This window comes from Calypte anna, chromosome 2, assembly GCF_003957555.1.
Source record: "Calypte anna isolate BGI_N300 chromosome 2, bCalAnn1_v1.p, whole genome shotgun sequence".
Classification (NCBI taxonomy): domain Eukaryota; kingdom Metazoa; phylum Chordata; class Aves; order Apodiformes; family Trochilidae; genus Calypte; species Calypte anna.
This window is the reverse complement of record NC_044245.1, coordinates 9,968,378-9,984,110: the sequence shown is the minus strand read 5'-3', so window position 1 is coordinate 9,984,110 and position 15,733 is coordinate 9,968,378. Positions and strand designations below refer to the sequence as shown.

At 38.6% G+C, this 15,733-nt stretch overlaps 1 protein-coding gene across 1 annotated transcript in view; it reads left to right on the top strand.

Annotated features, from left to right (window-relative positions):
* Nucleotides 1–15,733, top strand: part of PTPRN2 (protein tyrosine phosphatase receptor type N2) — a 622,484-nt gene that overhangs the window by 526,271 nt on the left and 80,480 nt on the right. The window contains exon 15 of the mRNA XM_030445109.1: nt 11,543–11,737. Coding sequence (XP_030300969.1) covers nt 11,543–11,737 — 195 coding nt within the window. The remainder of the gene's footprint in view (nt 1–11,542; nt 11,738–15,733) is intronic.

The window sequence follows — 15,733 nt, the reverse complement described above, 5'->3', positions numbered from 1 at the left end:
CAAGCAAAGATTTGGATCAGGGAAATAGTTTGTTAAACTTTTTGTATTTCAGACTGATAAAATTACGTCCATTTTATTTTTTCTTTTTCCTGTCTAGCTAGTATAGTTGCAGGCTTCTTGACGGTTCCTGATCTACATAGGACTGCTGCTGCTTCACAGAACTGTGTTCTGGTTGCATCTCAGAATTTCAGGATTGGCTGATCTTGTTCTCCAAAGTGGAAGTGGCTCAGCATAGTCACAATAAAGCTAATTTCTGCTGGTGAGGTTACATGTTTACCTTGGATGATTAAAGCCAGCCCTTTTCCCCTCATCAAAGGTTTCCTAAGTTGAAGAAGCATGGATTTCATGTATGTGGGAAGGCTTTTTCTTGGTGATGTTTCTGACAACAACAGATAGATATGGTTTGAAGTGGGCTGTAGTAGAACCAAAACTACCAACCCTAGTAGTTATTGCAACCCTAACTACCTACCTGTTTTCTAGTACTGCTGGTCTGAGCATCCTCAGTCTTTAAATATGTATCAGGGAGAGTATTCACATGTTGGAGAAATACTGACCTCTCCCACCAATGACTAATTAGTAGAACACGGAAAAAATGAACAGGAAAATTTCAATATGCTCTTACTTTTGACAGTGTGAGGAAAATAAACTTAGGTCTTACCTTTTTCCAGTTTCTGAAGTGGAGTTCATCCTGGCTTCCTGTGAAAGAAAAATGTCTTGTGTGGAGTGAAAAGGTGTGATTTGCTAGAAGAGGTTTTGCTGCAGTGGATCATAGCGAAAAGTGCATGTGGCTGGCTATCTACGTGAGGCTGGAGGAGAAATGTGATGGAGCCGAATGTAGTTTTGTCAGGAAGAACACTCTACATAAGTAAATTCATGTTACATAGTGAAATTTTCATACCACATCTCCCTCTGAACTCCAGGGAAATAATATGTACAGTAAAATGAGAATGTGAGCACGTAAAATCCATATGCTGTCACCCACAACAGTGAAATAAAGAGCTGCATTTCCTAATTAACCTCACTGGAAAACTCCTGGGTGTGAAGTTAAAACATAGGGTAGTGTTGCCTAGCAAGCTGAGATTTCAGTTTGGTTTTGAAGGTCTGGGTCAACCCAATGGCTCTTCAGGCATTGTTGACTAATAATTTTGTCAGTTTGTTAGAGGGCCTTAGAAGTTAATTAAGTATAAATCAATGCTTGAGGCTTCTGTGAGTGTTGGTCACTCCATCTCTGGAGGAATGCTGCAGAAATGGAGGGAGTGAGGAAAAGGTGACAAGAATGATTAAGGGCACGAAAACCCCATATGGATAGAGATTGGAAAGACGTTTCTTCTAGAACAGCAAGAAGTGGCAGTATGGAGAAGGAAAAAGTGTGTAAAATGAGAAACTGAAGAAGGAGTGAACTCATACCAAAAACATTGTTACAGTAAATACATAAAATTAATAGAGAAAAAGCTATCTCTGTAACACAACTGCAACATGAAGTGCTCTTTCTGCAGGATTTTGTTGATGCCCAAATTGCTAGCAAGAATCTCAAAAATCAAAGCGTCATGTGAGAAAAAGTATTTCAGCTAATAAAATATCTGATGATATTTTAGAAGGTGTCTGTAACCTCATGCCTTAGCTCTCAAAATGATCTAAAATTAAGACGTGACTGTGCCTACCTTGTATGTCTTCTGCACTGGTCTGTGGTGCCCATTGAAGACGAGGTGGTGCCTGTTGAAGAGGTCCGAGGGGGTGAAAGAGGCCGTGTACTTGCAAGAGCTGGCAAAGGGAAACCCTTTGGAGCCTCAGTAGTGGCCAAGGAAGTTCCTTTTCTTTGTAAGCCAGCACACACATTGACTCCTGGGTGGTGCTGTGGGGTGTTTGTTGTCAGCAGGTGCCCTGCAGCAGGGCAGGGGTGGTGAGGAGGGCAGAGAGTGCTGGGCACTGCTGGATCTGGCTGGGGGCTTGGTTCTGGGGAGAGGCAGGGAGAGCAAACAGAAATGTGCCTTTTTGCTGCTGTTTTCTACAAAATGAGAAGTCTCCCTGTATCTCTGATCATCAGTACTGAGCATAACATCCCTCTTAATTTTTTCTAGTATTTCCTGTAACACTCATAAAGTGAATGTTTAGAAATGTTAACCAACCTTTTTAATCCCTGAAGATTTTTGTGTGTGTCTGTTCTCAGAGACACAATAGGACTCATACATTTAATTTTTTTTCCATAGTTTTGGAGAGTTTCTCTGTATTACAAAGTTTTTTGCTCACAGTTCTGATTTACATGCAGCTTTGTGCTTTGTAGATCATTCGCTGTTTGTTTGTTTGTTTCTTTGTTTACAATGTTTTTGTGTTCAAAAAATTTCCATTTTTTCTTCATAGCGGATTTAAGAGAGTGATTTCATTTTTGTTTTCAGGGGGGAATGGGTGGAAAGCAATGACTTAAGTTTGCAAATCAGGAGAGGTTAATCACTAGCAATTTCAACTGTCATGACAGATGATGTTATGGAAAAAAGTTTGTTGCTGTTGGTCATCCTTGATAAATAATTCCTTATCCTAGCATCACCTCTTATGTGTGTAGCCACCCTCAAGGAAAAAAAAATACAAAACAAAAATATCTGAGGTTTTTAGAAGTTTTTTAGGACTTCTTTTCGTATTCCTCTGCCTGATTTTAGTACATCCATGCAGTTACACAGACTTAAGGAGAAGCAATAGTAATCTTTGAAATGTGGTAAAACAACATTTTTAGACATGAACCTGTGGGTATGTGTTTGTTTCTTTCTGAGGTAGAAGCGTAGATGAGTCATGCTGGCGAGCTGGGAATCCTTATTTCTAGCAGCAATGTTCTTCCATTTGCAGTCCTGCAGGGCAATAAAATAGTGGACTACACAGCCTTAATGTATACCTTTCCTGAGAAACTACAGCTGCCTTGGGACTGCATTTTTTGCCTGTCATGGGCCCCAGGCGACTATAAACGCTGGGAGTGGAAAAGGAAACATTTGTGGCAGTTACCTTCTAGAACGGTGGCATCTGCTGGGAGCTGGTTGGGCTTTGGGTGGGTTGGACAAAGTCAAAATAGATGATGAATTTGCACATGGTTCTGCATGGCCTTTCAGGTTAATTCAATTGTTACTATGGTTTATTTGTAACCCGTACTGTGCTGTATGGCTCTTGCTGTGCTGGCTGTGAATTTATTGTGCAAATTCATAGTAAGAAGCAGCTGTGTCCTCCTGAGCATATATTTGAGTTAGTTAAGATGAACAAAGTATGAAAAGGTGTTTTATACGTGATTTTTCTCTGTCTTAATTACTTCTTAAGAAATTGTCCATCTCTCAGCTTAACATTTACCATATACTTGCCAAAAGCTATTTATCTACAGCTGAAATGTGGGAAATGCAATTTAGAATCTAACTTTTGTTGAAACTACCAAAATTACATTTAAAAAAATTGTGGGTTTTTTGTGGTTGGTAGGTGAATCTTATATTCTGTTGCTTCCAGAATTAGAGCTGCCTCAATTGCAGGATCACTAATGCTCAGACACTGTCAGGAATATCCTGGGGAAAACCTAGGTGCTTTTACACTTGTAGATCTAAGGTGACTTCAGGGCTATGATTTTCAGATCTTTCCTGTTAGAAATAGTCCCTGGTTTCCTTGGAAGTCTCAAGACAGTGTCTTTAAACCCTGAGAGAAAGCACTGTGATTCCATAATGACCATGATGACATTATACCAGTTCAAATCAGTTTAAAGATGTGAACTTTCTCCCTACATCTTCTCTCTGTGTAGTCCGGTGTATTGAAATAATTTTAAGTTAGTTTCATAAACCTCTTCCCTCTTTTAGAAATCAAGGATATACGTTCAGACTTATTCACACAGTCCCATTTAGAGTGGTCTCTTGTATTTTTGCAGAGGAGAGAAATCCCTAGCAGAGTAACTTAAATATGGTCTTCCAAATTTCACAAGTCCTCTGAGAAGCAGTATTATCTCAAAAGATACCTGTGCTTTCCTGGCACAGATAGCAGAGAAAACACATTGCTGTTATTTTGGGGAAATCTCATTGGATCTGTGGTGTTGTGTCTTCCTTTGGTGACTTGAACCATGTAAAAGACCTCTCCCTCCTTCAGGAGCTTCTGGGCTATTTGGTTGTCTGTCTGTCTTACTGATGAGAAGTAAGAATACTTCCTGGAAGAAGTAAAAATATTTCCATGAGCTGTACTTCATAGTTTGTGTCTTTGGTTCTGGGCAAGCCAGAAATTTTCACACCTATTTGACTCGTGGAGCAAGTGTGCAAGAACTTGATGGCTTTTGGTTTTTTGATTTGGCAGGATAAGACTGTATAAATTCTTGAACTTAAGGAGAAGGGAATAAGACAAATAAATACAAATAAGAGTAATTGCATGTGTAAGATGGATATGTTTTCTTTGCCTTTCACCTCCTGCATGGCCTCCACTTTCTTTGTGTGCACAAAGAAAGGAGAATCATAATTACCTGAGCCATCACCAGGAAAGACTTGCAATGCTAAAATACTTGCAATTTTTAATTTCAGAGAACGTAATCAAAATTGGGGTTTTGTTAGGTAAATGAACCTCAAGGCTCTGTTTGACTGCAGTGCTCTCAAAAGGAAACAGCAGCCCTGCCTTTTGAGTCATTTAAAAAGCAAACAAAGCAAAACCCTGCACTGAGACTCGGTGACATTCAGATACACAGGGGGTGGTGCAGTGCGAGAAGGCAGATGGTGAACTGGACTGGACAGACTAAGGCTTATTCACAAGCAAATAAATACAATTTACTTGCCTTTCCCTCTCCCCCAGATCTTTCAGATCCAAGTCGAGATAAGTATGAATTGTGCAGAGTATGGATACGTAATGATAACGTTGGATGATGTGGAGGGATGAGGTCTCTCAAAATATTACTCTCAGACAGTTTTTCTAATATTTCCCTTTGTTCCTTTGCTGAGGGCACTCTGATCCCAGTAGCTGCCTTTTATGTCAAGGACAGAAAAGACTTGTACAAAATATTCCACATACGTAAGCAGCCCTTTTACTCCTGGACATGCTATGTTAAAATGAAGCTAAAGCTTGAAAGCATGTTTCAATAACTCAAAAATAAATGTTGGTAAAGCTCTAATTATCCCCAAAGCTACAAACACAGTAAATAAGTGAAATTTATAACACCTGCAAGCATATTAAGTATGAAAAAAGCAAATCAAAGGCAGCCAAATGAATTTAGCTTCACCCTGTAGTAACACTAAGCAGATTTGGTTAGAGAATAATGATTTTTGTGGTCCTAGATTCATTTGTATAAAAAAATTGAGCTTACCTTATTTTTTTTGTTTTTAAAATCTCACTGTGTTATGACTGCATCCAAAACAGAACAGTTAAATCCCTGCTGTACATGCAGCTCTCAGCTCATCCTGTGAATAATTCCTCCCTAATTTGAAAGAAAGTAAGGCTACTTTTAATGTAAATGCATTAAAGCTGAGAAGAAAAGCAATTTTAAAGATCCAATTCTTCCCTACCTAGCATGTAACGTTACATATATTCTTAATTTTCATTAGTTATTTTGTTATAAAGTGTAGCCTTTAACCTTTAGAATTAGTAATCAGCATTTTTAATTTCAAGTTTCTACAAAACAACTTTTGTTTACATGTAAATAAATATGATGTTACTGTATTACCACTGCTTAAGCAGATTTTTTTTCTGATAAAATATTGTCAGGTCGGGTTGAAAGGGCTTGGTATACAGTAAGCTATCACTTTTAACAAACAAAGAGATTTTTTTATTTAATGTTTCTGCATTTTCATTATAATTATACCATGGAAGGGTTTATTTTCTCTGATGTTTGTCAATTCTGAAAGTAACTGTAACTCAGTTGTTTCTGGACTCAAGTGATTTCCATTTGAATTTGTTAAGTAAAAGATTTCTAAAGTGTGAAAATATCAGGCCCATTTCCTGAATTTTTTTTTTTAAATAATGCAAATTTGGACATCAGTTACAAAAATATTTTCATTAATGTATGATAATTAAATTATATTTCTTCTAAATAAACTGGAAAGGTGGAATTCTCTCAGACCCCAGGTTCCTGTTAAGCAGTTTTGAGATTAATGTGATGAGGGAAGAAGTGCAGTACTTGAGATATGGATCTGTTTTCATTTACTTTGGACTGAACAATTTAATTTACGATATGCCTGGTGCCAGCTAGATGAGAACAACTCACATGGTGCAGTCAGTGGCTGGGCTCCATCTACCTGAAGATCTTGTGGATTCACTTTGAGTAGAGCTATTGTAATAAACAGCAACATCCTCACTACAGATGGCTTTGGGGAGGAGTCACATCTTTTAAGAGTAATGGGTGTAAAGCTGAGGTGCATGTTGGCCATCTCTTGACCAGAATGCCCGTGTCAGGTTTCCTGTACGTGAGATGCCGCCGTGAGGTTTTGTTTTCAAATTCCATTTTTGCAAATAAAATAAAGATTCACTATTGGCCATTCAAGCCCCAGTTCCAGTGCCTTTAGTTCTATGCTTGCCTATACTCTTAGTCCTTACCAGGGTGTATCCTGGAGGTATTCAAAAGCCGTGTAGATGAGGCACTTTGGAAAATGCTCTTGTTGGTGATACAGATATTGATACATGTATTTTATTCAGGGGAGATATTGACAGTTGGACACAGTGATCTTAGAGGTCTTTTCCAACTGTGACATTTCTGTGATTCTGTGTGTTTACATAGGTTTCTCTCCAAAACCAACCATTTTAGTGAACTATTTGCCTTAATGGATTTTCCAGATACCTTCTGTATTAGCTGAACATGATGGAAAATAAAAAAATTTCTCCAAATTATCTTTTTCTGTTTTGCCCATCTGTGATGCTGCTGTGCATCATGAAGCCAGATGGCAGCAAATGCTGCTGCTGTCACTGGTGAGGGAAGTCCAGAAGAGTTGGCCAGACACCTCTTGGTGGTAAGCAGGTTGCATCTCTAAACCAGACCTGGACAGACATCTGTGGGGTTCACTTCTGAACAGACTTGATGCCTCCTTGGTTGAGAGGAGAGTCTCCTACCCATTTCTTCAAGTTTGGAAAGGTGTCTGTGGAAAGGCTGGTTCCTCATCTGTGTGGCTTGTAGTCCACTAGGCACAGTAAATCTCTTAGTGCCCTTTCTTAAATGGGGATAAATACATTTATGCTGCAATATGTTTCGTTTACAAATGGACTGTATGGATTTGAAAATCCATGTATTGTACCTAGGAAATTATTGTTGCTTCCTGCTTCTCCTTGTCTCTGTGAGGACAACCAAGTAATAGCAACACTTTAAAATATCACTGGAAGAGGTCCAGGTGTTTTCTGAGAATACTATTTATGGTTTGCTTAAGGTTATCAATTATGTCTCAAATAAAAAGCTCTCTACAGATGATCGTTGTGCTGTACTTTGAACTCATTTAGCTGGACATTATTTACAGAATATTTATCATGGTTATGGCAGTTTCTGTCACACAGCAATATTATTTTTTCATTATATGCTGCATGTGACCACCATATAAGTTTGTTAATAAATGCTGGGAAATAAAAAACAGAGTAAGTGCCTCAGTATGATAGCAATTCCCATGTGATGAGAAATAATGTCATAAACTTCAAATTACCTTTTAAATAAATGTTTATGTCCAACCCATCCATTAGATCATAGCCTGGGGGTCAGGAGGATCATTTCTTCATATTTCACTGTATGCATTATGATTGCTTTTTTAGGTGTAAATGATGTTTTAAAATGAAGAATGACACTCAAACTGTACACAAGCAATGCCTAGACATTATCGAGTCGCAGTACAGCAGAAATAGCCTCAGTCACTCAGCTAAATATAGAACTGCAGCAGTAAATTGAATTAATTCTTAGAAAATATTTTTAATGGTGTACGTGCTGAGACAACCACAGAAATACAGCTTGTGTCGTTCTCAGAGTTTGCAGCTTTGACATTGCAGTCAAGTTTACATTCTAGTTGGGGTTTGGTAGATGGCTGATTTGCTAAATGCTTAGGAGAGAAAATATTTTGTAGAGCAGGGAAGAGCACACCTGAGCATGCAAAGATCTGTACAGGTGGCAGATAGCATATTAATGAGCATATTATCTAGGGCCTGATGTGCTTGTGAAGTGCTGGCGGCTCTGTGAGGGCCCCTGAGTGTTGTTTCCCTGAGAGCACCTGATATGAAACCATTGAAGCCCCACCATTGACAGTGACTTTCATAGGAATGGGACAGAGATGCCCATCTCAAGAATGAAGCAAATTTGTGTCTCGCATTTAGACATTTCTCTGCTCTGAGCTGGACCTCCCCAGTCTGTGAGTCCCTGAGGAACCATTAGGGTGCCCCAAAATGCCCCATGCATCAAAGCTTTTATAAGTGGTGGTGTTATCTGTGTTATGCTAAAAACCCAAACAGGAACTGAAATGTTTTAGCTGAGAGGTGGCTTTGAAGAAGCAGAAACTTCTTGGTGTCCTGAGCCTGGTGCTGGGTGTGATGGGGCAGGTTCCTCAGCCTGGGCTGGGTTGGATGGGAGTCTGGGAAGGAAGAGCTGTCAAGGGCCATTAGACTGATCTGGAAATAAATTTTTAAAACCCCTTCTGCTTACAGGCAGGGAAAAATGCATTGTCTTGGAGATTTAAAAACACTAATCAAGAAATTCGGTGTTGTTATTGCTGCAACTATGATTTGACCTTCCTGTTTACATAAAACATTTTTCATGACTGTGTGCAGTGACGTGGTTGCTTTGTTTAAGGTATTTGACAGTTACAGCAGTTCTGGGAATAATTGTTTTTGCTCTATACACGTCACAAAAGAAACATGTTAATATTAGAAATCAGGTTACTTTTTTTTTCAACTTACTTATATTTTTTTCTCAACCATCGTTTATGAGTACCATGAGCATGTTTAACTTTAAAATAACATTATGTCCAAAACATTTTTATTAATTTCGAGGTTAATCTACTCTAGAACCAGTTGGCTATAATGTTGCTTCGTTTGTCATTATTATTTGAGTAAAAATTGTGTATTCATTTCTTTGAGTTCACTTGATCCTGATTGCTTTTTGTTACCAGAGGTCTCTAATCCTTCCCACAGCAACCACTTGTAAAAGCAGAGGATTACGGCTTGAGGCAGGATATGAGCAGCAGGAACAGATCAACTTAAAAACAAAGATCCTGTTTGAGTACAAATGCTATTGTTAGCACAGAGTTGGGGTGAGTCAAGTGGCAGGATGTCTATTAGAATATTATAAATCTGTATGGACGCCACATGGTGTGCTAGCCAGAAGAGACATCCTTTTAGCAGTTATGTGATAGATAACACATTTTTATAAATTTGGTTATTATACTTCTACCTAGTCCAATAAACCATTCCCTCTATTAGAACAGCCAATATCCAAACATCTGAGCAGCTTTTTGTTTTTCTGTTGATTTATTTTTCTGTCTAAAAAGTTTCTACACTGTTATACTTTTCCCAAAATCTGCTAAAAGCAAGGATTTTAAATTACAGTACTGCAAGGTCATTCCAAGGTCCAAGTAATAGCTGTTTTGGACTACTGCTATCTTATGATATGTGTGATCCTTCAGAGAAAAAGAGCTTTTTTTTTCTTTGTCCCTATATATATATAAAAAAAAAGAATAACATTTTTTTCCTTTATTAAGAGGTCTTGTATTTAACTGACCTATTTGTCACTATTATATGTGACTCAATTTCTAAGTAATTTTGAAGCTTAATATTTATTTTTTTTTTGTCCAATATTTGCCTTGATAAGGTCAGTAGAAAGTAAAAAAGTATCAGGAGGTGACTGAAAACATTGTTGTCGGGTGTGGAAGAAACCCTACCTTTTGTAAACATTTAAAAAATTCTTACCTGGCATGGATGAAATTTACAAATATACAAACCATAATGATTAACTCGGGTATCAGTTTCACTTGGGACAGTCTGCACAGTTATTCCAACAAATGAGAGCACATATAAAGAGTAACCTTTGCTTCCCAAACTTCTGGTAACTGTGCTTTTGTAATAGACAATAAAATATATCCTGTTTATAAATGATACAGACTTTTTCTCAATGAGTCTTAATCTGTACATGCATATATGAATATGTTTTATATTGCATGCCATATAATAAAAAAAATTCCACATAAGCACCTCTAATGGCAAGTCAATCAGAACCTTTGGTAGAATAAAAAGTTTGGAGGGATCTTTATTGCCATGTGGAGGCAAGAGGAGGCTCAATGTAATGGTTCCACTGAGTTTGTTGGAATGCTTGCTACAGCATGGATTAGGATCCCTCTTCAGTGTCCTGAAGTTTGCAGGGTTAAAAAAGCCTGGTCTTAAATTCATATTTCTAACTCCAGTCTGAAAAGAAGATTTTATTGCAGTTGATATATGGACGTTTTCAGATCATCCTACTGATGGCACTTGCAACTAAATTATCAATGAATAAGAAAACAGGAGCCACGTCATTTGAACAGTATAAATTCTTCAGACTGTATTAGTTTGTCAGCCTGAGGCAAGAGAATGTGCTCTTAGTACTCATCTGTGCAGAATGAGTAATCTGAGACAAATGTGTAACCACACCATGTGTGCAATATGTCCAGATACTATGGACTAGTTGGTCTTGCTGTGCATTGCAGGCAGCCAAGTATCTCTCCTGGACAATAGACATATGTTAAAAAAATGATAATTTTATTATAATGGCTGGGATTTCACCACACATAACTGATTCTGAAAGCATTGTAACAATGACAGCATAACTATGGGTCCATTTATCCCATTACAAGCAGAATTTTATACTGTAAGGAGTTGATTTTACCATCAGGATTTTCTGTTGCCTAACCAGAATTCTGTATTTTTCCATGAATTCTATTTGCGGGAGCAACTGAAAATATATATTCCCAGTGCAAACTATTTCAGTACTTTAACATGGTTTGCATTAGCTTGTGTGATAGCTTGATTTTTCTTTCTTCGCCAAAGCTGCTTAAACAATACAATGACAGATTTCTGTTTTTATTCTTTGTTAATGTCATTCTTCATCCTCTCTGCCCCACATCAGGGAGGGAGTGTTGTGAGTTTGCTGTTTTAATGAAGAGAAATGAGGCATCTATCAACTAAGATTTATACTAGAGTGCACATCAATTCAGTTGACTTGAGCTTGCTGAGTTTGCATATCCAGGGCCAAGTAGCATTCTCAATTACTCCCGTGCAATCCCATTAACTTCAGGAGGTTGTGCAGTTCAAAAGTGGCTTCACAGAATGCAGGCCAATGAGAAGGAAAAGAGGATATCTAATAGCAAAGTCCAGCTTCCAAATATTATTTTTTGGTTATCTAAAAGGAGATGTACATACAGGCATAATTATGCTTTTGAAAGGTTAGGGTAGTCACTGAGTATCACTTTGTAGATGCGCCTTGCAGAACAGACAGCCTCCCAGAAATCACTGCCGTGAGGAGGAAAACACTTCCATCCTGGAAACATATTGTAAATCATATGTCTTTAGTAGACTGTATCCTGTAATTACTCTTAACTGTGGGCTGCTTTTTCCTCTCTCTCTCCAGGAGCTATGCCGCCAGCGCATGGCAGTGAAAACCTCGGATCGCCCGGAGCCCCTGCACGCTTCTCGAATCAATAGTGTTTCCTCACAGTTCAGTGATGGGCCCATTCCCAGCCCCTCAGCCCGGAGCAGCACATCCTCCTGGTGTGAGGAGCCAGTCCAGTCCAACATGGACATCTCCACCGGTCACATGATCTTGGTAAGGAGGGTTTATCTTCACAGCATGAGGAATGTCAGGATTTAAGGTACCTGCTTAGCTTTTGGAAGGAGATCGCTTTTTAAAGGACAGGAACCTGTCTTTTTCCAGGTAAAAAAATATTCCTGAGCTTTCTTGGTAACTTTGGGTTTATATAATTCAAACTCTAAAAACTTTTCTATTTTCATTTCTTTTTTATTATATTGGGTTGTTTTTTTTTTCCTTTGGCAAACATTCTTTTATCTTGGACACTGGAATTGTTTGTGTGCCAGTTTAAAAAAAGAGAAGCCTTTTGTTGTCCTTTTGTCCTGTTAATTTATGTTTACCTCAGCTTGGGCAGCTGAAGAAAATGGCTAAATTTCTGGTCAATTTGCTGCTTTTCCTCATGTTTCTTTAGAGTGCAGAAGTATCTGAGCTGAGAAAGGAACAGACTCTTAGTGATATGGAGCAATTTATTTTCCATTACTGTTAGAAAAGGGGTTTGAATTTTGAGCCTAGCATGAATTTTCTTTTTCTTGGCTGGATTTCACTCCAAGCTGAATCCCTTCTATATTTGAAATTATTCAAATGTATTCTATTAATAGAGTCTGTATTGGAAAACCTGGGTTACTTCCAAACACGACTTGCAACTAGTATCAGTGTGGAAGATGAGCACATTAACATCTATGTGGAAGTGGCTTTAGCAGCCCAAGACCAGCAGGGTCCAGTGGTTGCAACTGGTTGCAGATTGTTTCTCTCTCTCACTATTAGTGTCATCCTGCTGTGAGAATTGTGGAGTAACACCCCTTTTTTCATGCTTTTTCTTCCTCCTTTAAATATTTACTGTCTTGGTAGAGTGCGCTGAAATTAGCTGAGGTTAGGTGATGGTGAAAATGATGAGACAGGTTTTATTTTTGCTTTCTATGTTTGTTTTCTGCTATTTATTAGCATGCTGGATGTAAAGTCAACACCCTTTTCAGATGGTAGCATTGCCACCCTTTGGGAAACTTCCCTGTTGATTTATGTATGTCCTGCTGAGGTGACTCACCAGTGGGGTCTCAGAAGAATTCTCTCCATCATGCTATATTTCTAGGACATAATTTTTCAACTCTTCTCTCTCTTTTTCTTGACTTAAATTTGAAAGTACGATCTTCTCAGATATTTTTCAAGTTCTTATAAGGCACCTCACCTAATGGGGAATGGAATGACATTAGGCAAAATCTGAAGAGCTAACTTGACCTAAGCCAAGTTACTGACCTCCTCCAGCCTTGGTGAGATCAGCTATAAAACTGAGCAAAAGCAGGGCAGTTTTGTAAATCAGATGCTTCATCAGTGTATGCCATCCTGAGTAAATGTGTTTTGCCCTGCCCTTGCCCATTCCTTCCCAGAAAAAAAAGGACTTAAAGGATGTTAAAATCTGGTGTACAAGTGCAGTTAGGAAGGTAGGAAGAATTGCTTCTGTTGCAGAATATCATGTGTTAGAGTTTTTAGTGCCCCATTTTTGCCTAACCAGTATTAAAATTAACTTGATTTCCATTCATAGTTTGCTGAAATGTTTGGGTAAAAAAAACCCCCTCAATTGCCCAGCCTCAAAATAAATACAAACTCCTGTGGTCAAGTTCTACGGCAATATATTTGTATGGAGATAAGAGCAAGATTTCCTATGTAGTTGGAAATACACATTTAATATTTGCAATAAGTTTCAACTACTTTAAATTAAAGAACACTGTTTTCAAATATATTATTTGGAAAAAAAAATCATAAAATCAAGCCTAAAGGAGAAAATATTGCACATGGAGCTATTTGTTTTGGCTCTGGGAATCTCTCCAAAATTGCAAGAAAGAATTATCTCCACATGGCAATAAATAAAACTTTAAAAAACAGTCACATTGGTCAAGATCAGTGTTACGGTGTTCAGTGTTCATAATTCAGTCAATCCTGTTTAACCTTGAATGAACTCATGCATATGTTATCTATCTAGCAGCATGTGTTGTATCTAGATGGTGAAAGTTCAAAGAAGGGTAAAAGAAATGCTGTAGTGTTGTGAGAGTACAAACCACACAGAGAGAGTAAAACCAGTTAATTTGTTTGGTCTAAACTGAGCCAAAAAAAAAATCAGTGATTCAGGGGAGTCTGCATATGTGCTTTGAAATACAGGATGAGGAAAAATTGTCCTTAATAGACGCAGATGATGCAATTAGGAAGAAAATACAGGTTAGAATCAAAAGTATACATTTAGCCTGGATATCAGGGCAAGCCTAATAGGAGGGTCAGACAGGCAGTGGGGATGTTTACTTAAGGGGAGTAGTTAAACTGTAAATTCAAGATGTGCTGAAAGAGAAGCTAGGTTAGGTTTACATGGGAAGATCAGCATCACTCAGACGCAGCACTGAAGCAGATGATTGGACTTGATCAAAAATGTCCATGTTCTGTGTCAATGTGGGTCACATTGAAACTGGAGAGCTGACTCAATTTATGTTTTGCTCAAAAGTAAATGCACATATCTCTAGTACTTTATTTGCCTGAACTTCTCAGTCCATGGAGATGCAGTGGCTTGTTGGACTTTAGCAACAGAAGAGGTTCACCAGCAGTGAGCTTTTCCTCCCCTGGTCATGCAGCTACAAGTACAGGACAGCAAGGATCCACTTTGCAAATTTTATGACATTCAGTACAAGAAGTTTCCCAGTTCTTCCTCTTCTCTGCTGCCACAGTCCTCTTATCTTTTAAATTTTTTAGATATTTTCCATGAAAAATATCTCAGTGACTAAAAATGCACCAAGAAATATTAGCTAGGGAGCGAGTAAGAATGGCAAATACCATCTGCTTTGCAGGGTAAATGCATTTACAGCTCTGTAAATGTGTTTTTCATCTCCTCAGTGTGCAGTGAAGTAGCAGTTAGCTGAGCTATGGGTCCTCAGTTGTTATTGTTCATAGGTGCCAGGACTTCTCCAGAGAAAATAAAACAATGGCTGACTATATAAAGTGGCAGCAGGAAATATTTTATTGTGATTTATAAACAGGATAAATCTTCAGTGAAAGTAGCTTAGGAGAAATATGTCTGTGACTGCTGAATGACTCCACCTAATCCTGCTCAGAGGCAGCATTGGTCAGAAACATTGCTGTACAGCTGTTTAATTTGCTGGAGAGTGCCAGCAGGTCATACCTCCAGTGATTGTCCAAGCCAAAGCTACTTTGGGTTTATTGGAGCTTGTGGTTGGCCACAGATGCTGTTTTCTTGGAGGACTTGCTGCTTGTGGTTAGCGCATCATTTGTAGGACTTGAGGTTGGGAGAAACCTGGAATCTTCCAAACCCATGTGGCTATGGGGCAGTCTTCTCACCTAGTCTGAAACCAGTCTTTCAAAGAGAGGAATCCTGCCTTTCTGCCACTTTCCTGGACACCAGCAGCAGTGTCTCTGCAGTGCTGACAGTAGCATGAGGTAGTTTGTGCTGTTGGCAGGAGGAAGCAGGGAGGACTCAGGAGGCCCAGAAGGACAGCGATAACAACATTCTGAGCTTTTTTTTTTTTTTTTTTCTTTTTCACATTCTCTTTCCTCACATTTATAGCAGGAGGATGGCCCATATGGCACTTTCTGATTCTCTTTCTAAAAGATCTAAGCAGTTTGGAAAGTGTAATCAGAGGAGTGTGTTTTATGTGGTTGTGTTTGTGGCACTGACTGGCTGGTTTCAGCATGAGCAACAGCAACAAAGGGCCCTCATTTCAGTCACTGCTGGTTTTGCAAGAAAACCATTATTTTTCAGAAGATCATAGTGAGGGAGAGTAGAAACTCAGAAGCAGATTTCCATCCACTTTATTCAGATATTTACACCTATATTTCAATTGCTAAGAGAAATCCTAATAACATGAAACCTTCCATTTGCAGTCCAGCAAAAGAACCAGAGGGAATTTGAAGGTGTCCCTAAAGAGGTTTGCTCTCCCTGACTTGGGCTCTTAACTTCTACCTACATTTTAGGTACTTAATGAAATGCCTGTTGTCTGGACACCAGAAATTCTCTTTCTT